The following is a 25420-nucleotide window of genomic DNA, read 5'->3' on the forward strand; positions in this document are numbered from 1 at the left end:
CTTGGGACTGACTACACATGTAATCATTGTGAATGAACAAACATAGAGCATACAATACAAATACATTCACACCGCATACATAAATAGTGCAGACGTTTTGCAACATGGGTCCACCGGTTGAAAGGGAATCCTGTAGTCACACTCTAAAAAATAAAAGTACAACACGAGACTGTCCCGACATATCCAAAATATGCCTTCTTATTTGAATATTTAAGACGAGGTTCAAGGCGGAAAAATGCCCACACTGACCACTCCAAGACTACACCTCTGCCATTTCCAACCTACGATTAGCAGCCGGGGCCTGCATATTACCATCTTGGCCGACTCTGGAGTGTTAAATACGATGAAAACAGGTGGCCGTAGCATACTCGTGCTACAAAAAGACTCGATCATGGCCCACTTTCAAAATGGCGCCTGTGCATGGAACAATTTCCATGCTCCATTGAGGTGCACGGGCTGCACTGCCGGCTGATAATTGTAGGTTGGAAATGGCAGAGGTGTAGTCTTGTCACCTTGAGGTGTTCACTATGAGGAAAGAGACACGACATTCAATAGTAGTAACTGTGATTGATAATTTATAAAGACTAACGCTCCCCTTGTGTATTTTACAGAGTTAAAAGCAGTAACAGCAAAGTTACAAGCAGTAACACCAAGTAGGTGCGGTATCTACATATATATGTATTCTTTGGCATGCAGAGTGCATGTAGTTCATACAGCATAACAGGAGTGGTACTAGGGAGTTAGTTTCCTTGGACCTGATGAAAAGCCTATGGGGTATAGCTTGAAACCTGAAACATTTTGACCATTTAGAACGGCAGGCACAGTATTGCTAAATGTTCTACCTTCCCGATGTTTTTAACCATATTGACTAGAGGCCAGAATAAATAGTAATTCACCTAAAAGGGAGGTATTTTTAGTCTCACTTTCCACATGTGACTCCCCCATTCCTATTTACCATCATTTTTTATCATTGACAACGCCAAAAAACGTGCTCTAACGTAACACGTAGGTCGCATCACGCCCAGTTCCACAGCAGGAAGGTAGGAACCCAATGATCAAGCATGCCACCAAGAAGCAACCCTGGTGGGTGAGAGTTTTATTAGAAAACCTATTGTTTTCTTTTCCTGTGGGGGGTTAGTCCACTTTTGTCAGTATGTCACCACATTAATGAAAGCATAACATCTCATAACAAACCAATGCAACACCATTAACTTCTCTAAGGATGATACATCTTACATTGACACGTAGTAGGGTCTGTAATGACTCACTGTTAACTTTGTGATTGCCAAGAAAAACATTTCAATTACTTTTCCTAAACATTTTATGATTAACTATTAACTTTGTTATTATCAAAAATGAATTTTCAATAACGTTAATGATTTACTCATAATTTTGTTATTGTTAACATAGCATTTCAATTTCTAATAAACTGTGTGCACGAGTCTTTCTTTTACTTTTAAACATGTTGCCACAGAGTATTAGGACCCACCAACAGGAATATGCCAAAGCTTTATTGGAGAGAAGCCCAAGTTCCAGGACTTTTTTTTAAATATGCTAATATTTCTCCCGTGATCATTGGTTTGACCCCCAGGGATTTTTATGGCAACACCAGAACTTATGGCAGTCTGACACATGGTGGCAATGTTTGTCTGATTTAGAGATGAGCACCGCAACATTTGTTTAATAATTCAAAATACATTACAAATGACTAATACCTGCTGCCCGAGCCATTCTTATAGCTTTGGGGGTTTTAAAATAGTTTAGAATGTCACACTTGTGGGAGTGTAATGGTTAGTAGTTGTGTTGGTACTGTTGTTGGCACTGGCAGGGTCAATGGGTAGTGTGATCTGTGGAAGCCGCTTGACGAGGGCCCTGGCACTTATTGTTTTACAGATTAAGGACTGAGCATCTTGATGTGCCCAGAAACTTTCAAGGGAAGATAATAAAAAGTAAGATAACACTGGTGGTTAATGTACTTGCTGGAGAGATCTGTATTTTGCCTAGTGACAGTTTTGACTTACCCAAAAGTAGGTCAGATGATTAGTGGGCCTGCTGCAAAGCAACAGGCACATCACAGATCTGTATTTTATGTAGATTGCTCAGTGGGTTACAGTTTATGTCAAAGGGATCTTTTTGTTATTTGAGTTTCATAACTTACAATCTTTCTGGTAGAGCCCAGGGGGCTATGTACCTGCATCAAAGAACTACATGAAAACCATAGAATCGTTGGACCCAATTCACAAAGGCACTCGGGGCAGAATCTCCATAAATAGAATTCTCATTGCAGAGATGCCGCCCCGAGGGGCATATTTATGAGCCCCTTTGTGTCACTCTTGCCCCACGTAATGTGGTGCAAGAGTGGGGCAAATTAAAAATTTGATTTATCAGGCCACGCAAGGCCACCTTGCGTGGCCTTGCATGGCTTTATAAATCTCGAGTAATGTAACACAGCACAAATTGCTGCGTTGCATTTCTCTGTGCCAGAGAGGCGTTTCCATGGGTGTTGCGTGGGTGTTCCCATACAGCATCCATGGATTTTGACACATTACCAGATTTACAAGAACTTGTAAGCCTGGGAATGTGCAAAAAAGATACGCCTCCCCAGGAGAGGTGTAACAAGGAGAAATATCTTTATTTCTCCTCGTTTTTGTCCTCTTTCTATGTGTTCTGTATTATGTAGCACACATAGAAAGAGGAAAACGCCTCCCAGGATTGTTTTTGTGCAGAAAGGTGCCACTTCCTGCACAAAAACAATTCTGCATGCAAGGAAGGCACCTTTGCACCACGATGCAAAGATGCCTGCATTGGCGCTGGGCAACCCATTGTGGGCCAGTGCAGGTGGAAGGACACAAATGTGCTCCACTGCCTTAAATTCCTGCCCTTTCTCAGTGACGCAGCCCAGTGCAGAAAGGTGACTTGCTGTGCTGCGCCACTTTATCATAAATTTGGCCCCCAGTACAGAGACTCCTCCACAAGAGTGGAGGCCCTTTGTCAAACAGACCCTTAATGTATTTTTCTTGAATGTTTGTTAATCGAAGATTCTTAAAAAAACGTTCGTTTGAGTAATAATATATTTTTAGTAGCATAGACAACCCCAAACAAATTTTAAACCTTGAGTTTGAGTTTCTCAAACCACATAATTTCTACTAGTATGGATGACATACGACTCCTACAACTTGTATCCTTGCTTGTCTTATATAAAATGTCCTGTACTGATGTATGCACTTGTATGATTCATTGGTGTGATGTTGTTACATATCTGGGAATTGCCCCAGCATGTGGATTGGAAAACCTGCAGCATGTAGGTGTTCCAATCTACAGGCGAGACAGTTAGAAAAGAGCTGAAGAAGGGTGTATGCTCCATCCTGCTTCAGCCGGCTGGGTTTTTGATTGTACCAATAAATGTTAACTTTCACTTTGATGAACTGGTCTTCTTTACAAAGCTGGTGATGAGTTACTAACCTCAGTCATACCACGCATGTTCAAGTTGCAGTCTGTTGCATGGGAGCAGCGACCTTCTATTCAGCCGAAATCGAGCAAATACATTTTAAATATTTATACCTTCCTACAAATGGAGGCAAGCGCAGTGTTTATAATCTCCTTGTGGGATCAAGGACCATCTTGCGTACTTTAAGTGTTGTCAAGCCCTTAAACAACATTGCTCATTAAGAGGTATATTGGTACATTTTGCCAGAGTTTGTTGAAACAAATGACTTACACCTCAATTAAAGGTGTGATGAACTCTGACTCGTCAGGTGAGGAGGAAATAGACACAGATTGTGTGCTTTGTATTGATTATGATAATCCTAAAACCATCCATTATCCATCACCACCACATCCACTAGGCACAAAACAATGGAGGTAAATATGGTTGTCAGTGTGTCTTTCTTCTCAAAAAAAGGGAGGAAGAGAGGAAACTGAGGTCAGAGTGCCTCGTCCTCCTACCAAAGTGTAAATGCCAAAAAGAGCTCATCTGTTATAAGTGGACTAACCCTCCACAGGAAGAGAAAATAATAGGTTTTCTTACAAAACCCTCGCCCACCAGAGTTGCCTCTTGGTGGCATGCTTCATCATCGGGTCCATCCCATTTTGCTATGGAACAGGCATTCTGCGTCCTACGCATTACGTGGGAGCACTTTTTGGGGCGTATCCAATGATAAAAATGATGGTAAATAGGAGTGGGGGTCACATGTGGAAAGTGAGATTAAAAATACCTGCCTAGTAGCTTAATTACTATTTATTCTGGTTTCTAGTCGGTATGGTTAAAAACACGAGGGAAGGTATCAAATTAGGCAATGTGCCTGCCTCTGTAAATGGTCAACACGTTTCAAGCCGTAACCCATAGGCTTTTCATTTGGACCACGGAAACTAACGCCCTTACAACACTCCTGTTATGATGTATTAACTACATACACTCTGCATGAGAAAGAATACATTTATATATGTAAATACAGCACCTACTTGGTGTTACTGCTTGCAACTTTGGTGCTACTGCTTGCAACTCTGTAAAATACACAAGTTGAGAGTTGGTATGTACAACCATCCGGTCATTTTCATTATCAATCACTGTTACTACTATTGAGAGCCTTGTCTCTTTCCTCATAGTGAACACCTCAAGGTGACAAAATACAAGAGAAAACATAAAAAACGTGTTCAAAAGTAGGCACTTATAGTGTAACCCAAATCAGCCTTGGGACTGACTACACATGTAATCATTGTGAATGAACAAACATAGAGCATACAATACAAATACATTCACACCGCATACATAAATAGTGCAGACGTTTTGCAACATGGGTCCACCGGTTGAAAGGGAATCCTGTAGTCACACTCTAAAAAATAAAAGTACAACACGAGACTGTCCCGACATATCCAAAATATGCCTTCTTATTTGAATATTTAAGACGAGGTTCAAGGCGGAAAAATGCCCACACTGACCACTCCAAGACTACACCTCTGCCATTTCCAACCTACGATTAGCAGCCGGGGCCTGCATATTACCATCTTGGCCGACTCTGGAGTGTTAAATACGATGAAAACAGGTGGCCGTAGCATACTCGTGCTACAAAAAGACTCGATCATGGCCCACTTTCAAAATGGCGCCTGTGCATGGAACAATTTCCATGCTCCATTGAGGTGCACGGGCTGCACTGCCGGCTGATAATTGTAGGTTGGAAATGGCAGAGGTGTAGTCTTGTCACCTTGAGGTGTTCACTATGAGGAAAGAGACACGACATTCAATAGTAGTAACTGTGATTGATAATTTATAAAGACTAACGCTCCCCTTGTGTATTTTACAGAGTTAAAAGCAGTAAAAGCAAAGTTACAAGCAGTAACACCAAGTAGGTGCGGTATCTACATATATATGTATTCTTTGGCATGCAGAGTGCATGTAGTTCATACAGCATAACAGGAGTGGTACTAGGGAGTTAGTTTCCTTGGTCCTGATGAAAAGCCTATGGGGTATAGCTTGAAACCTGAAACATTTTGACCATTTAGAACGGCAGGCACAGTATTGCTAAATGTTCTACCTTCCCGATGTTTTTAACCATATTGACTAGAGGCCAGAATAAATAGTAATTCACCTAAAAGGGAGGTATTTTTAGTCTCACTTTCCACATGTGACTCCCCCATTCCTATTTACCATCATTTTTTATCATTGACAACGCCAAAAAACGTGCTCTAACGTAACACGTAGGTCGCATCACGCCCAGTTCCACAGCAGGAAGGTAGGAACCCAATGATCAAGCATGCCACCAAGAAGCAACCCTGGTGGGTGAGAGTTTTATTAGAAAACCTATTGTTTTCTTTTCCTGTGGGGGGTTAGTCCACTTTTGTCAGTATGTCACCACATTAATGAAAGCATAACATCTCATAACAAACCAATGCAACACCATTAACTTCTCTAAGGATGATACATCTTACATTGACACGTAGTAGGGTCTGTAATGACTCACTGTTAACTTTGTGATTGCCAAGAAAAACATTTCAATTACTTTTCCTAAACATTTTATGATTAACTATTAACTTTGTTATTATCAAAAATGAATTTTCAATAACTTTAATGATTTACTCATAATTTTGTTATTGTTAACATAGCATTTCAATTTCTAATAAACTGTGTGCACGAGTCTTTCTTTTACTTTTAAACATGTTGCCACAGAGTATTAGGACCCACCAACAGGAATATGCCAAAGCTTTATTGGAGAGAAGCCCAAGTTCCAGGACTTTTTTTTAAATATGCTAATATTTCTCCCGTGATCATTGGTTTGACCCCCAGGGATTTTTATGGCAACACCAGAACTTATGGCAGTCTGACACATGGTGGCAATGTTTGTCTGATTTAGAGATGAGCACCGCAACATTTGTTTAATAATTCAAAATACATTACAAATGACTAATACCTGCTGCCCGAGCCATTCTTATAGCTTTGGGGGTTTTAAAATAGTTTAGAATGTCACACTTGTGGGAGTGTAATGGTTAGTAGTTGTGTTGGTACTGTTGTTGGCACTGGCAGGGTCAATGGGTAGTGTGATCTGTGGAAGCCGCTTGACGGGGACCCTGGCACTTATTGTTTTACAAATTAAGCACTGAGAGATCTTTATGTGCCCAGAAACTTTCAAGGGAAGATAATAAAAAGTAAGATAACACTGGTGGTTAATGTACTTGCTGGAGAGATCTGTATTTTGCCTAGTGACAGTTTTGACTTACCCAAAAGTAGGTCAGATGATTAGTGGGCCTGCTGCAAAGCAACAGGCACATCACAGATCTGTATTTTATGTAGATTGCTCAGTGGGTTACAGTTTATGTCAAAGGGATCTTTTTGTTATTTGAGTTTCATAACTTACAATCTTTCTGGTAGAGCCCAGGGGGCTATGTACCTTCATCAAAGAACTACATGAAAACCATAGAATCGTTGGACCCAATTCACAAAGGCACTCGGGGCAGAATCTCCATAAATAGAATTCTCATTGCAGAGATGCCGCCCCGAGGGGCATATTTATGAGCCCCTTTGCGTCACTCTTGCCCCACGTAATGTGGTGCAAGAGTGGGGCAAATTAAAAATTTGATTTATCAGGCCACGCAAGGCCACCTTGCGTGGCCTTGCATGGCTTTATAAATCTCGAGTAATGTAACACAGCACAAATTGCTGCGTTGCATTTCTCTGTGCCAGAGAGGCGTTTCCATGGGTGTTGCGTGGGTGTTCCCATACAGCATCCATGGATTTTGACACATTACCAGATTTACAAGAACTTGTAAGCCTGGGAATGTGCAAAAAAGATACGCCTCCCCAGGAGAGGTGTAACAAGGAGAAATATCTTTATTTCTCCTCGTTTTTGTCCTCTTTCTATGTGTTCTGTATTATGTAGCACACATAGAAAGAGGAAAACGCCTCCCAGGATTGTTTTTGTACAGAAAGGTGCCACTTCCTGCACAAAAACAATTCTGCATGCAAGGAAGGCACCTTTGCACCACGATGCAAAGATGCCTGCATTGGCGCTGGGCAACCCATTGTGGGCCAGTGCAGGTGGAAGGACACAAATGTGCTCCACTGCCTTAAATTCCTGCCCTTTCTCAGTGACGCAGCCCAGTGCAGAAAGGTGACTTGCTGTGCTGCGCCACTTTATCATAAATTTGGCCCCCAGTACAGAGACTCCTCCACAAGAGTGGAGGCCCTTTGTCAAACAGACCCTTAATGTATTTTTCTTGAATGTTTGTTAATCGAAGATTCTTAAAAAAACGTTCGTTTGAGTAATAATATATTTTTAGTAGCATAGACAACCCCAAACAAATTTTAAACCTTGAGTTTGAGTTTCTCAAACCACATAATTTCTACTAGTATGGATGACATACGACTCCTACAACTTGTATCCTTGCTTGTCTTATATAAAATGTCCTGTACTGATGTATGCACTTGTATGATTCATTGGTGTGATGTTGTTACATATCTGGGAATTGCCCCAGCATGTGGATTGGAAAACCTGCAGCATGTAGGTGTTCCAATCTACAGGCGAGACAGTTAGAAAAGAGCTGAAGAAGGGTGTATGCTCCATCCTGTTTCAGCCGGCTGGGTTTTTGATTGTACCAATAAATGTTAACTTTCACTTTGATGAACTGGTCTTCTTTACAAAGCTGGTGATGAGTTACTAACCTCAGTCATACCACGCATGTTCAAGTTGCAGTCTGTTGCATGGGAGCAGCGACCTTCTATTCAGCCGAAATCGAGCAAATACATTTTAAATATTTATACCTTCCTACAAATGGAGGCAAGCGCAGTGTTTATAATCTCCTTGTGGGATCAAGGACCATCTTGCGTACTTTAAGTGTTGTCAAGCCCTTAAACAACATTGCTCATTAAGAGGTATATTGGTACATTTTGCCAGAGTTTGTTGAAACAAATGACTTACACCTCAATTAAAGGTGTGATGAACTCTGACTCGTCAGGTGAGGAGGAAATAGACACAGATTGTGTGCTTTGTATTGATTATGATATGCTAGGCCTGAATAATGACACACAAAAGAAAAACGTTTTGTTCTATCATTCTAGGTGGAATCCCTAATGAGTAGGTGGCTGATTCAGGCTCATGTTTTAGTATTGTAAAACACACAGTATGGGAAGAAAAATCTCAAAATATCCTAGGTGAAATTTTGCTAGTATCTGACGTACATTCTGCTACCTTCCCAGGCGAACCCATACCCATGGTAGGATATTGTGACCTAAGTTTTCAATTCAAAGAGAGGAAAACCGAGAGCAACCTCCATGTGGCAGATAAAGGTCCCTCAGTATTAGGATGGAGGGATCAGGGGAAGTTAGGTATTACATTGAGCCCTAACAATCCTGAACAGGTTTAAATCTGAGATTGCCCACCTTTGTGTTCTCAATCCCTTACGTTTACCCAATCATTGCAAGAGCAATTTCCAAATGTTTTCTTCTCAGGTGAAGTGGGAGCTTTAATGGATTTTTGTCATAAAAGGAAAAAGTCATACCCATGTCACACAAGGCAAGGAACATTCTGCTCAGTGCAAGAGAAGGGGTGAAATTGAGTTAGAAAAACTAGTAGCTAATGACATTATTGAAGGTATTGAATCTAGTGAATGGTTGGCTCCTTTGGTCACAGCTTGCAAGTCCAACAGCAAAATCTGTTTGTGTCTCGATCTTCGTGAATTGATTTTTAATGTATTATTGGACAAGTTTCCCTTGCCCAAAATAAACAATATGCTTGCCATGAGCAAAGGAATCGATTTGTTCACTTCACTGGATTTAACAACCGGATAGCAAACATCTCACTGCTTTCATAATGCCCTTTGGCTGCTTCCAGTTCAAAGGCATGCCATTTGGGCTTGTGTCAGCTGTAGCTGTATTTCAAAGGTTAATGTCTCAGATCTTCAAACATCTCAAAGGTGTAATCTTTTTCCAGGATGATATACTGATCATAGGGAAAAGGATGACCATGATGGGAGACTTAAGGAGGTACGGCAAATTCTTGGTTTAAGAGGTTTTATCGCAGAATTTGAAAACTGCAAATTTGTTATTTCTGTGATGTATCTGGGGCATGAAATTATTGAGAAAGGAATCGTTCCCCAAAATAACTCATTAGATGCCATACGTAATTCCCCTGTGCTTTGTTTTAAGGACAATGTGACATCCTTCTTAGGGTTAACTGAATTCTATTCTAAATTTGTGAAAGATTTTGCTACAAAAACATTTGAGTTAAGACAATTACTTAAAAAGCATATACCATTTGTGTGGGAAGAAATCCATCAATTGTGTTTTGACAGCATTAAAAATTACATCCCAATTACGTCACCATCATCAACACTGATGCTTCTGGCAAATGATTAGAGCTGTTTTGTCACAAAAGAACAACGGGGAATCTTCCATGTCATTTGCGTCACGATCCCTCACACTGGTGGAAGACAAATATTCCACAATTGAGAGGGAAATGCTAGCATGTGTATGGGGCATAGGTACATTTAGACAATATGAATGGGGATCTGAATTTATTGTCAGAGCAGATCACAAACCACTCACGCAAGTCCTTATTACAACAGATGTGAACGTCATTACACCGAAATTGGCACTCATGTCCTTATATTAGCTTGTTTATAATTTTACTGTATTTTCCTGGTGTGACAGATCTAGTAGCAGACTTTTTAAGCAGAGCACCATTATCGGAGGACTCTACTACTAGTGAAAATAAATAGGAGGGGTACGTAGTAGCAGTAGTCGAAAACGTTGAATGTGATGGTATATCTAAAGGAGTGTGGATGAGAGGATATAATTCAGATTCTGTTCTCAAAAAAGAATGTGATCTCTTATCCAATGGGTGGCCTGAAAAAAAATATGGTTGATGAAATCAGACAGTATTGGGAAATATGGAATGAATCATCTTGGGATGATCTGAGGAAGAACATTTTAGAAATTAACCACAATGGACAGTTAGAAACAAGAAAAGAATCAAAACTTTGTATTGGTGGCCCGGGACTGATGCCGAAACAGAATAATTAGTACGAAATTGTCAGTATTGTATGCATGCGGACAAGACCATGGTCACATTCAGACCGCCACTGTGTCCTAACAAGTGTCCTGAAGGTCCTTCGGAAGTTTTGGCCGTTGATATTTTGGGTCCCATTGCAAGTGCTAACAACATATCTTGTTACATTGTAGTGCTTTTAGATTTGTTCACCAAGTGGCGCGAGATTTGCACTCTTAAAGAAACAACTTCAGCTGCATGTATCACATTTTTAAATGAAGTATTTTTACGTGAGGTAATTCCCAAATCATTGTTGAGTGATAATGGCACTCAGTACAATAAAAAAATATTTTGGGGATTTTTTGAGCAGGAGCAGAATTGGATGGAAACATGCTTCTCTTTATTATACCGAAGGGAATGGTGCTGTAGAACGATTCAATAGAGTCATAATGGTTAGTATTTGCATGGCCATTAGTAATTGCAAGAGATGTTAAGAACTTTTTGCAGGCATATCGCGCTCCACCTGCTGTGACTGAGTATACCCCATTCAAATTATTGAGAGGAAGGGATCCCTGCAACAAAGGTAACCTAGCCTGGATGAAGAACCAAATCCTTAATAACTGGTCGTTGGAAAAATTTAAGGACAATATTCTTAAGTCCCAAAATTACTAGAAAGCTCACTACGATTCCAAACATGGAGTGAAAGATGTTGATTTACACTTAGGTGATTGGGTCTTGGTTAAGGAATCACTTCGGAAACTTAAAGGCATCAAGATGTTTATTGACCCCTTTCAAGTTATTAAATTATTCACGAACTCAGCAAAGCTATCTGATGACAATATGTTGCACTTCAGTAAACTGGCCAAGTGTAGCAAAGGTACAAAGGTCAAATTACAACAAAACAGGAAGAGTAGCAACAAGAATTGGTTATTTGATGGTTCTATTGGATTGAGTAACTTTGATGTGAGAGATTTTGGTATGCCAGAGAATGTGAGTGGTTCTGGAAACATGAGAGGTTCCTGTGATTATGGGAATGTATTTGACTCGTATGAACCTTGTGATATCAGGAACAGCGAGCATACTGATGCTAAGCAGTTGAGAAGTAGCATCCCCAAGAAATCAGAACGTACAGTAAATTCACAAGAATCTGTCAATAAAGGGGAAAAAGGGGGTGTTTGTGTCACTAGGTCTGGTAGGTAAACTCAATTGCGAGGAAGATTTGTAGATTTCTTAGAAGGTGTAGTTTCTAATTATCTTTAATGTATTATCTTTGATGTCTCCTTCGCTAGAGGCGTATAAAAGTGTCTAATGCATTTTATTCTTCTGTTTCACTCCTCTAAGTAACCCGTTGCCTTCTGTTATTATTTTAAATTGGAGTAGAGTTAAGTTGCCCTGATTTATCATTATTGTTTAGTTTTTCATTATGTTCATTCTGTTTATTATTAAGGTGAAAGATGTGTGGTGATGTTACATATCTGGGAATTGTCACCAAATGCTGATTGGAACACTTGCATGCAGGTGTTCCGCTCTACAGGCGAGACAGTTGGAGAAGTGCGTATGCTCCGTCCTGCTTCAGCCGGCTGGGGTTTTACTTGTACCAATAAATGGTAACTAAATCAGGGGTCTCGAACCAGTAGCTCGTGAGCTACTGTAGCTCTCCAGCTACCTCAGAGTAGCTCACCTGTGTTCAGACCAGCTTATTAAATTAGAAAGCTTTTGCTTGGTTGAATTAATATACATATAACAAAATTGAGATTATAACACACTAATAATATTAGTAGTTTAAACATTATTTAACTTGGATCATACACCGATGAGGATGATGAAGTGAGGGGGGGGGTCAAATGATGGGAAGTGTTTTAGGTGTGCAATGGAGAAGGCTGATATCACGCATATGTTTTATGACTGTACCTATTTAACTCAATGGGTGGGCCATATTGAGGGTTTTTTGTCTGAAATCACAGGAGTCGACATACATATAACAATGGATTTAATGTTAACAGGAGCTGGAGATACTCTCAAACAAGGTCAACCAGGCTATTCATTTAGATATTTAATATTCATAGCCGTGGCAATAGCAAGGCTGTGTGTAGTGTCAGTCTGGTTGCAGCAGGAAGCCCCCTTGTTCGAGATGTGGCAGGCCGAATTTTAAAATATTTTTAATTTAGATTTTAGCCTCTAGTGTTTGAAATCAATGAATAAATAAAAATTGGGTATGCAGATATGGGGGGCCATGATAGAGCATATGCAGTGAGAGTCGTTTTTACTGAGTTCTTGGTATACTTTGGTATGTTTTTTACATGCGAATGTTTTTTTTATTTCTTTTTTCTTCTCAATGTGTTGTCTCTGTAATTGATAGCCCTCATATTGCAAATCTGTTATGTTGTGTATGACTTTGTTTTTGGAAGTTATTTATGTACTGGATTATGATCGCCACTTGTTATGACTGAATAAAAAAGATGTTTAAAAAAAAATAAAAGATAAATAATATTAGTAGCTCTCAATGCGTTTCATTGAACATAAGAAGCTCTCAGTAGAGTACCCAAAGATCTACCTTGATGAACTGGTCTTCTTTACAATTGTCTCTTTGTAATATGTTTGTGTGATATAAATCTCTCTGACATCCTACAATGGACGAGACAGGCTATGGACAGATGAGAGCCACTTTTGGAGAGAGATAGAGAGAGAATCCATGGAGGACACGGTCATTAAGGAGGGGGTAGGAGGAAGGAGTCAATAAAGATTATCGCACTGTACTTCACCCACGCTAAATCTGGCGTTATCATTACTATTAAGATGCACTTTTAAGAAAATGCCCAATTATTTTTCCATTCACTGTTCGAAAAAATTTGGCATGTCAGAATCACTGTTTCTGTTTTATATTCCTTATTTGTACTAAATTTCACTACATCATGGCCGCGCTATCAAGAACTTACGATAAGCTTTGATGGTTGTATTGGTCACGGTTACGTATCCTTCCATATCTATGACGTAGCATTGTGGGTAGGACACCCACTCTTCTATGGCCACGGTAGTCCACGTCCAGTGAGATCCTTCGCTTCGCTCAGTCTTCATCAGGGAGGTCTCCCAGCCTTTCCCGAGGCTTGGACAGGTCATGGTGCAGTTCAGGGCGATGGAGTCTCCATACTCTGCAAACAGGGGGACAGGTCCCAAAATCCTGACGTCGCACCGATTTCCTGCTGACACTGAAATCACATGAAAAAAGAGCAAATACTCAATAATGACTGGCACAAGAACTAATGAGGAATTATGATCGACAATAGCTAATGGGGCATATTCAATGGCAATATAGCTGGTACAATAACAACCTGATGGGGACACTGATACAGGGAAAAAAACACAGAGGAGCATGAAAGCAGATCAAACAGCTAGTAGGGGCATTATTACTGACAAAATATCTAATGAGGCGATTACTGTCAGAATAATACCCAATTATATGGTATATAGGCATGACAACAGTACCAAACAATCCACAAGGGCATGATTATTGCAAAGTAACTCACAGACGTGATTAGTGGCTAAAGAAGAGATGGGAATGTGATTACTAAAAACTGTCTAGTTAGTGTATGAATATACTTATAAGATTACTACTAGTAGGTTTGATACTAATAAAAACTAATCAAATGTAGAATTCTGCTAAAATGTTTTAATTAATGCAGTGTTTAATTTGTAAAAAAATGAATTGTTAGGGCCCTTCTTGGAAGGCCCCTGCAGCATGCACCACCCGTGCCCTGCCAGCGCTGCCAATGGCAGTACCAACATGACACCCAACCATTGCACTCCTACAAGTGTACATTTCCAATGTATTGACTTAATAAACGGGCATAACGGGTAACACATATAAGGGTCTTATATTGCCATCTCAGTATTCTGGTGATGTTTACAATATAGTCAAATTTCGTTAATTGTAGCTATTTCAATGTTTTCTTGTCCTGTTATAGGGATCAATGTCAGTATTCCTATGGGCCAAGTGCTGCCCAAATATATCAACGGCCAGTGATAAAGTGCTTAGCGATAAATTTCTTATCGCAGACTATCTCTAGAATGTATCGCCCTGGTAGCGCGTTATTAACAACGCGTTTCTCCAGGGCGATAAAAATTCCAGAGATAGCGAGGTTATCGCCCTTTTGCAGGAAACACCGCTGGTTTTCCAGCGACGTTCTCTGCAAAACGGCGATAACCTTGCTGATACGACCCACAGGGTCGTATCAGCATAATCCACCCCCTATGTCAAACATAGGTAAGTCAGGATTTTAGCAGACGTTAGATTTTGGCGAAAACATCCGTTTTTGCCAAAATCTAACGTCTGCTAAAATCCGGTGGGCTGCCTTGTAAATATCGCGATGTGGACATCAGCGATGTTTGCAAGGTAGTCCATCTGGGGTACGCCCAGTGACATCCTCTTTGCATCTCATTAGAGATGCAAAAGGAGGCGCTGGGAAAAAGAGTGCTAACATGCGATTATGCATGTTTGCACACTCTTGTAAATAGATGATAGTTTTATCTTTGCTTTTTTGGCTTTTTAAGCCAAAAAAGCGGAGATAAAGCCCTTGTAAATATGCCCCAAAGTTCTTTCGTATCCCCTGACAGTCATTAGGAACATGGGTGAATAGGCCCTCCCTAGAGTCTCCCTTATTAGGTTTCTTTGCTTGCAGTACACTGTTAATCACGATTCTTTTAAGGATATTTTTATATCTAAATAAAGTATACTTACTTACTTACTTACTTACTTACTTATCCCATAGCAAAGAAAGTTAATCGCCATGGGGTCTACTTCTCAAATGTATTTTTCGGTCCCAGGGGAAGTAGGAGGCCATCAATTCTATTTATATTCCAGATGATATGGGGAACCTAGAGCTCCCCTTTACCCCCACTAGGAACAATCTCCAAACCTGTTAGTGCCTTCATCGCCTCTTCCTCTATATGGAGCGAGGGGAGTGTAGGGGGAGAGGCTTCCTGTCAGCTTCCTCCTCCACCTTGGATCACCACCCTGTTGGTTCACTTCTGAAGCCTCTCTAAGTGATGGATCATTTTGTATCAAACATCTATTTCATCCTTCACCCTCTCCAATATCTCTGACCCGCCTTTGTTTCGATTATGGCCGGACAGGCCTTAGCAGGCATTGGGCATTTCCCAGGGAGGCTTGAAGGGTGGGAGCTGGTTATGCAGCGGTGAGGGACGGTTTTGTTACTGGGGGCCGGTTTTGCAGCAAGCAGCAGTGCTTCACACTTGCACTCCCAGGGGCTGGTCTGACAAAATTGCCAAGGCTGCTTTGGGTTCCCAGTCCTGCCTTGGTTTCCATCATCCTTCTCTGACGTGCCACTCCGCTCAAACAGCAAAACTTGTGTTGATATTCCACCAGCAAGTTGAGACAAGAATGGCGTGGATGGGAGGGAGGGGGGAAGGTACATGATTGCCCACTACCTTGTTTATTTCAACTTGCTGAATTCCTTTATTTTATAGGGGCAGAGACTCGTAGCGCCAATTCCATGACTAATGGAGAGCCAAAGGTGACTAGTTTTATCTCATTTCCACTCCCCTTTAGTGCAAAAGCTGAGCTACGAAGAATGTGATTGGCTAGCCTGGCCATTTTTTTTCAAGGACAGAAACTCAGACTTAATACTCCCCTGCTTGCACTCTCCGGGTACATGCGCATATTTGGCAAATCAAACTTTTCCTTCTGAATCCGACTGTATTTATGTCTAACAGTAGTGGATTTTTTTTTCATCCGGAAAGTCGATTTTAGTTTCAATTCATTTTCTCGTGCACATGTCGAAGATGGCGATTCCTAAATTGTATATTTCTGCTTCTACAAAACATTCTTGCGTGTGGTATGTATGTAACTCTGACACAAAGAAGGCCGCTGCTGTGTGGCTGAAAGACTTTGTTGTGGACTCTTCCGAGGATGAGCGCTGCACTCATCCTAGGTCCTGTCTGCTTTTCATGTGACAATAATGTTGGATTTTTCTTCACATTCCCCATGGTGCCCTAAACTCTGGGCGTCATTTGCATAAGGGAGGCGGAGGTAAAAGTTGACTCACTGTGGCAATTCCTTGTTTGTGCTTATGAGTGTTTAGCAGGGTCGGCTCCTCCACTAGGGCAGAGGAGCACTGCCCCACTGCTTTCTCGCAGTGCGATTAGCAGAGACATAAAATGGTAAAACTACCATTTTATGTTTCTTTTTCTCGCACTGCAAGAAAGCAGAAGTGTTTGGCTGTGGGCGGGTGGGCAGGGCTGCTCTACGAGCAGAGCTGGGCAGGGGAGGAGTGGTGCGCCCACTCCTGAGAGAGCATAACTGGTTTGGTCAGCCCTCTGAGGCTGCCCAAACCAGTCATGCGCACTCTGCCTTTCTCCATGCAGGCTACAATGCAGCCTACATGGAGAAAATGGCTTCCCCGTAGGAGCCTGGCTCGGCAGCGTCCCCACCAATCACAACACTGCCATGGCAGCGTTGTGATTGGTTTAGGGGAGGGGAGGGAGGCTGTCTGCATCCTGTTTCTGCCGGAGGCAGGAGAGGAGAGCAGGAGACGGAGCTGTGAAAACGTGGAACCCGCACCGGCCAGCAGACAGGTACATTTAAAAAAATTAATTATTATATTTACCCCCTTCCCGCTCAACCCTCCCCGCACGACCCCCGCCCCCCTGCCCGCAATTAATGCTGTCCGCGACTGGTGTTTAGACGGTCTTTGGGGTAGAACCCCTTCTTTTCCAATGACAAGCCACACTTATAAAAGCAAGATGCCAAAGAGCCAATATTTTAAAAAGCTATAGACAACAATTTACACCTGCCCCTGAAAATAACCTTTTAACAGTATTTCCACATTTGCTTACAGAGTAATTTAATTTTTACTGCTTTGAATGTGATGCTATACACACTACTGCTAACGCATCTATTGCACAGCCTGAGACATTGTTCAGGAAACAGGGTAAGTGATTCACGTTTCTCAATAAAAGCAACAAAGAAACAAGCATTTGCAAAGCCAATAAGTTTCACCTATGCAAGAGCTATATACTTTGCTAATGTGTTTTAGCCATGTTGTACAGCAGTATGGAATGGAGTAAACTAGGGGGAGTTGAGTGGAGTGGTATGGCAAAGAGTGTTGTGGAGTGATGTAGAGTGGTGTATAGTAGAGTGAAGTGGCTTAGAGTGCAGTTGAGTAGAGTGGTGCAGAGTAGAGAGCAGTGGCATGGAGTGCAGTGGCATAGAGTGCTGTGACATAGAGTGAAGTGGTATAGAGTGCAGTGGCGTACAGTAGGGTGATGCAGAGTAAAGTGGTGAACAGTGCAGTGGCATAGAGTATAGTAGTGCAGAGTAGATTTGAGTGGCGTATAGTGCAGTGGTGTAGAGTGCAGTGGTACAGAGTAAAGTAGAGTGGCATAGAGCCCAGTGGCTTGAAGTGCAGAGTAGAGTAGTGTAGGGTAGAGTGCAGTGGTGTAGAGTGCATTGGCGTAGAGTGTATTGGCATAGAGTGCAGTGGCGTGGAGTGCAGGGTAGGAGGAGGGAGGGAAAAGACACAACATGGAAGGGTAAATGGTGGGAGGGAATAGAACTTGCTTGGACGGTGATATGGGAGACATACTGAAAACACAAGCACTCATATGAAGGGCTTGAACACAACGAAAAAAGTAGCTCCAAAATCAGGAACAGTGGAAGGACACAAGTGCTTGATCCATGATCCAAGGCAGGGTCAAACATAAGAGAACATGATGCCCGCATGCCTTGACAAATGGGGATGAAGGAAATTAGAGCGATGCTGAAGGTACCAAATGGTAAGCCACTGGTGAGCAGTAAGAACATGTCTTGCAGAGACAGCGTATTAACAAGGTAAGAAAACAACTCTGTTCATCACGCATGCCATCCACCCTCCCAAACAGGCTATTTGATAGATATTCTCTTCCATCCATGGAACTCCCATGGAGTAGCATGCTTCTCGCTCCCGAAAGTGCTTCAGCCTTTTGTCAGCAGTAAGAAGCACTATATATACACAATTTCAAATATTAAAGTAATCTTTGTAGGCATGTTATCAAGCAAAATATACATTGGGCCATAGTTAATGGCAGTACAAAAATACAAAAAACTTTCTACAGGTTTCCAGCATAGCACATTTTAAAACAAGAACACATGTGGCCTGCGCAAAATGAAGAAAGAGGCCCATCACATATGGCAACTGGGATTCCACAGACAACCAGGTTACATCTGATCAATCAACAAGGCTTTGAGAGCCAAAAGCAGCACAGTGGTGCAGAATAGAGTGCAGTGGCATAGAGTGCATTGGTGTGCAGTATAGCGGTACAGAGTAGAGTACAGTGGTGTAGTTTGCAGTGGCATAGAGTATAGTTGTGCTGAGCAGAGTGCAGTGGCATAGAGTGGTGCAGAGTAGAGTGCAGTGGTGTAGATTGCAGCAGCACTGAATAGAGTGGTGCAGAGTAGCGTGGCGTAGAGTGCAGTGGCAGAGTGGTGCAAAGAAGAGTGCAGTCACGTAGAGTGCAGTGGCATAGAATGTAGTGGTCTAGAGCGGTACAGAGTAGATTAGAGTGGTGTAGAGTGCAGTGGTGTAGAGTAGAGTAAAGTAGAATACAGTAGCATGGAGTGTGGTGATTCAGAGTTGAGTAGAGTAGAGTGTAGTAGAGTGCAGTGGCGTAGAGTGTAGTGGCATGAAGTGCAGTAGCGTAGAGTAGAGTGGTGCAGAGTAAAGTAGTGTGGCATAGAGCACAGTAGAGTGGCATTGAGAGAAGTGGAGTAGATTACAGCAGTGCAGAGTAGAGTAGTGTACAGTAGCATATAGTAAAGTGATCCAAAGTAGAGTGTTGGGGGCTAGAGTGGTGCAGAGTAGAGTTCTGTGGCAAAGAGTACAGTGGCGCAGAGTAGAGTGGCGCAAAGTAGAGTTCCATAGAGTGCAATGGTGTGGAGTACAGTGTTGCAGAGTAGAGTGCAGTGATGTAGAGGGGTGCAAAGTAGAAGGCAGTGGTGTAGAATGCAACGGCATACAGTGGTGCGGAGTAGATTAGAGTGGGGTAGAGTGTTGCGACGTAGAGTGCAGTGGTGTAGAGTGCAGTTGTGTAGAGTAGAGTGTCAGAGTGCAGTGGCATATAGTGCAGGAGTGGAGAGTAGAGTAGAGTGGCATAGAGTGCAGTGGCGTAGAGTGCAGTGTGGTGGCATAGAGAATAGTGTAGTGGTATAAAATGCAGTGGTGTAGATGGCAGTGTCGTAGAGTGGCATAGAGTGCAGTGGCATAGAGTAGAGTGGCGTGGTGTCAAGTGCAGGGGTGTAGAGTGCAGTGGCGTAAAGAAGTGCAGAGTATAGTGTGATAGAATGCAGTTATGTAAAGTGAAGTGGTGCAGAATAAAGTGGTATAGAGTGCAGTGGCATTGAGTGCAGTGGCCTAGAGTAGAGTGGTGCAGAGTAGAGTGTAGTGGCATGGAGTGCAGTGGCATAAAGTAGAGTGCTGCAGAGTAGAGTGTTGTAGAGTGCAGTGGCAAAAAGTGCAGTGGCTTGGAGTGGTGCAGAGTAGAGAGGTGTAGAGTGCAGTGGCATAGAGTGCAGTGGCGTAGTGTAGTGACCTAGAGTAGAGTGGCATAGAGTGCAGTGACGTAGAGTGCAGTGTGGTGGCATAGAGAAGAGTGTAGTGGTATAAAATGCAGTGGTGTAGATGGCAGTGTCGTAGAGTGGCATAGAGTGCAGTGGCATAGAGTAGAGTGGCGTGGTGTCAAGTGCAGGGGCGTAGAGTGCAGTGGCGTAAAGAAGTGCAGAGTATAGTGTGATAGAATGCAGTTATGTAAAGTGAAGTGGTGCAGAATAAAGTGGTATAGAGTGCAGTGGCATTGAGTGCAGTGGCCTAGAGTAGAGTGGTGCAGAGTAGAGTGTAGTGGCATGGAGTGCAGTGGCATAAAGTAGAGTGCTGCAGAGTAGAGTGTTGTAGAGTGCAGTGGCAAAAACTGCAGTGGCTTGGAGTGGTGCAGAGTAGAGAGATGTAGAGTGCAGTGGCATAGAGTGCAGTGGCGTAGTGTAGTGACCTAGAGTAGAGTGGCATAGAGTGCAGTGGCGTAGAGTGCAGCGTGGTGGCATAGAGAAGAGTGTAGTGGTATAAAGTGCAGTGGTGTAGAGGGCAGTGGCGTAGAGTGGCATAGAGTGCAGTGGCATAGAGTAGAGTGGCGTGGTGTCAAGTGCAGGGGCGTAGAGTGCAGTGGCGTAAAGAAGTGCAGAGTATAGTGTGATAGAATGCAGTTATGTAAAGTGAAGTGGTGCAGAATAAAGTGGTATAGAGTGCAGTGGCATTGAGTGCAGTGGCCTAGAGTAGAGTGGTGCAGAGTAGAGTGTAGTGGCATGGAGTGCAGTGGCATAAAGTAGAGTGATGCAGAGTAGAGTGTTGTAGAGTGCAGTGGCAAAAAGTGCAGTGGCTTGGAGTGGTGCAGAGTAGAGTGGTGTAGAGTGCAGTGGCATAGAGTGAAGTGGCATAGTGTAGTGACCTAGAGTAGAGTGGTGCAGAGTAGAGTGCAGTGGCATAGAGCGCAGCAGCATAGAGTGCAGTGGCATAAAGTAGAGTGCAGTAGCCTTGAGTGCATTGGCATTGAGTACACGGAAGGGGGTGGGAGGGGGAAAAAACAACATAGAAGGGGGACGGGTGGGACGGAAGTAAAGCTACATGGAGGTGGATATGGGAGACAGACTGAAAACATAAGCACTCATATGCAGTGGTTAAACACAAGGAAAGAATAAAGTAGCCTCAAAGCGGGAGCAGTGAATGGACACAAAATCGTTCCATGCTCCAGGGGGGAGCCAAACACAAGAGGACATGACGCCCGCATGCTGAGACAAACGAGGACAATGGAAATGAGAGCGACACTAAAACTAAGAAATGGTAAGCTATGGGCGGGCTGTAAACCAACTGTATGTAAACAACATGTGGTGCAGAACCATCACATGCACTCTCTTGGTGAAACCTAAAAAAGAAGTTTAGATGCATCTTCTGGGTGACATCCAAAAACACATTTGAAATAACGGAGGGGCTTGTCTACTAGGGTTAACAGTCAGATCCTCTGCTTTGGTTTCCCTTAACCCTTTCATCAATCAATGCCTTGTTTAAGCCCCTTCATCTCTCCTTTCCTAGCCTCAATCTTCCCCCAAATTATTCACCACAGATTCCTCTTCTTGGACCTTGCATCTCTCACTCCTGAGTGTACCACCCATCCACTCCTTGATGGACCTACTAAACCATTCTATGTTGTTTAACACTCTCTCTCCTTAACCCTCTTCTCTTTACCTTAATGTAAACAAGGCAGCAACGGTACAACAGTCGCACAACCCTACTATTTGAGAAGTAATAGAACAATGGTTCTCAAAACACCACAGCACAGCTGTTGCCAACATGTGCATGTCTGGATCAGAGAAACTCTCTGACCAGCCCCCCATAGAGAAATAAAGTAGCAGAATACTCTTAAAGTGTATCTTCTGTTTTTGTATTTAGTTCCAGGTGCAGTGATAAATGTTTTGAAACATACGCATTAGTTGAATACTTAGTTGAATACTCAAATGATATATCAGAAGCTTCCAGATGTTATAATAAAAAAGATTTCTTTACTCAGTGATAATTCTTTTGTGCACAAGCTACAGACATGTCAACACAATGATTACAACTTTACAACAAAGATTGTAGATCTGTTGACAGTGTTGAGTCTTAGATGATTCCAGCCGAATTGTGTTTCATACCTACTTAGGGACTTTTTCAAGGCTATGTACAAGTAATGCTACCGTCAACAAACATTTGTGTATGGTCGCATGGCACGCTAATTCTGGGACGATAACACACAGGGACTTATCAAGGTGCTTAACTGTTTATAGGACCACATCCTCTATCATTTATTGCAGAGCAAGGCAAGTTTTTTGGCACCCTTATACCCTTGGGATCAAACATGTTTCAGTTTTGAACACTGGAGATATATAATACAAAGTCTCCGAAGCAATTTCGGAAGAAACCATTGTAGAGCCTGTCACTAGATATGCAGGATCTAGATCTGACATTTGGCACATAGGTTTGTGCGTTCCGCATGCACAAATTTCTCTTGACAGTAGGTCTACTCGTGCATAGCCTTGAAAAAGTACCTAAGTAGGTACGAAACATGTGTCGGCTGGAATCATCTATGGATCAACACTGTCAACATATCTACAATCTTTGTTGTAAAGTTGTAATCATAGTGTTTACATGTCTGTAGCTTGTGCGCAAAAGAAACTATCACTAAGTAAAGAAATCTTTTTCATTATCACATCTGCAGGTTTCTGATATATTGAGTATCCAACTAAGTTACTAATACTTATGCTTCAAAACGTTTATTCATTGCACCTGGACCTAAATACAAAAAAATAGGATACACTTTAAAGAGTGCTGCAATTCTGTTCACTCTCACTCGAACCAAACGGTTCACTCGATAGCAGTTTCCATTTAGTTGACTCCTGCACTTCCGGGCACACTAGGCACTCATTATGAGTTGCGTCAATATCATCCTAAAACAGAGTTCTTCAAACTGGGGGGCGCACCCCTCTGGGGGGGCCCGACACCATCCTAGGGGGGGCGCGCACTCCACTCTAATTTACCTTTGTTCCCTGTCAGGTCTTCTTCGATAACTCCGGTATGGTTGGAGGGAGGAGGGAGGGGAAATCGATGGGGCACGAAGTGCCCATGCTTTTATTACGTTCACCGTCCCAGGAGGGGGTTAATTCAATCAGCTTCAGCTGCAGTGAGGAGGCAGGAAATCTCCTCTGCTAAAACCAAAGGTAAAGGAACAGACAGCCTTCACATTGGATGTTATAGTAGAGGAGACTCCTAGCCTCACACTGCAGCTGAAATGCCTGTCTGTTTGTTAGCTTTCAGTTTAAGCAGTGGAGACATCCTGCCTCTCACTGCAGCTGAAGCATTTCAGCTCTATGAATTAACCCTCTCCTGGGAGGGTTAGCGCTTCCCAGAAAGGAGACAAAGTTTCTTTTAAAACTACACAGGCAGGCGCCCAAAATGCCAGCCAGCCATGTGTTCTTTTAAACAGACTGCAAATTGCTTGTCTATAAATAAAGAAGCATGTTCCCTTTTATCAGCCATAGATTATTCAGGCATCCCTAGAACACAAGTAAAAGTTATTTTTATTTATATTTGCTGTTCAAAGTATGCATGGACAAGTACTGACATCAAAATAATGAGCTGGCAACCCTAATCATAAGACTGGGAGTTTGTTGCACGATCACCACATTATTTATTTCCTCCACCCTGATCCCTGGTTACTGCCATATTAGCAATAGTTTAACACATTTGAAACCCTATGCTGCCGTCAATAACATTCTGAGTTACTTCAAGTGTCTGGGAATGCACCTTGCATTCAGACAACTCGCTTCTCATTATCGCCCTTTACTTTCACGCTCACCCTGCACTCACACTGATCCCCATGCACTCACACCATTTACCCACTTACCCTGCACTCTCAGTGATCACTCTGCACTCACAATGCACTTGCACTGTTCACCCTATACCGCACCCTGCAGTCACAGCAGCACACTACTCAACCTGCGCTCAAGTGACACTTCACTCACCTGTCCCCCTCACTGCTCACTGCTCAATCTGCAATCTCACTCAAATAAACCCACCACTAACCATATATTCATTTGTCCCACTCTGCACTTATATCTGCAACCAAATTCATATGGTCACCTCGCTCACCCTGCAGTCACTCCTCTTACCCTACTCGCAAACTGTCGCATGGCTCACCGTGCACTCACATGAGCACTCCTGCCACCCACACAGCACAGAGGGTTAATGTGCCTGCTCCATAGAATGTGTACCATGCAGATCACAAAACTGAGTGTGAGTAAACAATGAGTCGCGCTATAACAAAATAAAGAGAGATGAGGTGCATCGTTGGTGAGTGGTAGTGAGGGAATTCATGGAGAAGGAGGAAATGTGGGAGGGGGCACCAAAAAAGACTGTTGCACTGTGTGCAACAAGTGCTTGGGCCAGCCCTGGCTGGGAGTGTTAGCCCCCACCCGAAGTTCGGGTCTAGTTGCGCCCCTGTTTACGAGTATGGGCATGTTGTCCTAAATTAAAAAACTCATTTACATGCACTGCAATCCAGCCTTCCAGGGGTCCCCTTGATAGAGACAGCTCTGTTTTTGCCCTGATGGCCTGGAATAATTCCTAAACAGATTCTTGTAAATACCGTTTTGTTTCATTTCTTTTTAATGTGATTGATGTAAGGAGTCTATTACTATGTGCAGAGAAATGTGTTTGTGTTTTCAAGCAACAACCATAAAAAAGTTTATTTTAGATCCAAGAGGGGTCCTCACATATGAGAAATTGGAGGATATCACAGATATTATCCGCTGTAAAATTAGTGGGCTGCTCCTTTGTTACAAAAGTGAAAACACACATCACTATCTATGAATATTAGATGTAAACGCTTTTAGAATTTCAACCAAAGTGCCTGTGCACCGGTAGTAGCCTGGCTAAAGAGGGTTTGGCAGAGCTGAAAGTAAATCATTTAGACTCAAAGCTGTACTGAACAGGGGCCCCCAAAATAGTTTTGGCCCAGGGCACCCAAAGTCCTTAACATGTCCCTGCCACCACAAAGTCTGTCAGACAACATTGCTCTGAAGTAAAATAGACACCATCATTAATTTATTATTAGTTCTATTTTTTTTTAAACATAAGCCCGACGTGTCCTTAACCCCAACTGCTTCAGGCAAGCAACTTATCGTACTACTAAGGAATTCTCAATTAGGTGTTCGTTCAACGCCCTCTCTGTGGACTTTCAACTTTGTCTTCGGGTCCATAACAGGTTGGTGGGCAATTATCCCATTATAATGCTGCCTAAAACGGTTGTTAATGATTTCTAGAGAAGATTTGTTTCTCGTGTACCAGCTCTGAGCTAGGGAGTGCTCGAAAAAC

The 25420-nt window shown here is 42.4% G+C and overlaps 1 protein-coding gene across 2 annotated transcripts in view; it reads right to left on the reverse strand.

The window, feature by feature from the left end:
• Positions 1-25420, reverse strand: part of LOC146833120 (intercellular adhesion molecule 5-like) — a 222156-nt gene that overhangs the window by 170174 nt on the left and 26562 nt on the right. For both annotated transcript variants that reach the window (XM_085600743.1, XM_085600744.1), the window contains exon 2: positions 13412-13681. In XM_085600743.1, the coding sequence (XP_085456869.1) occupies positions 13412-13681 (270 nt within the window). The remainder of the gene's footprint in view (positions 1-13411; positions 13682-25420) is intronic.

Source organism: Triturus cristatus, chromosome 4_2 (genome assembly GCF_964204655.1).
Source record: "Triturus cristatus chromosome 4_2, aTriCri1.1, whole genome shotgun sequence".
Lineage (NCBI taxonomy): Eukaryota > Metazoa > Chordata > Amphibia > Caudata > Salamandridae > Triturus > Triturus cristatus.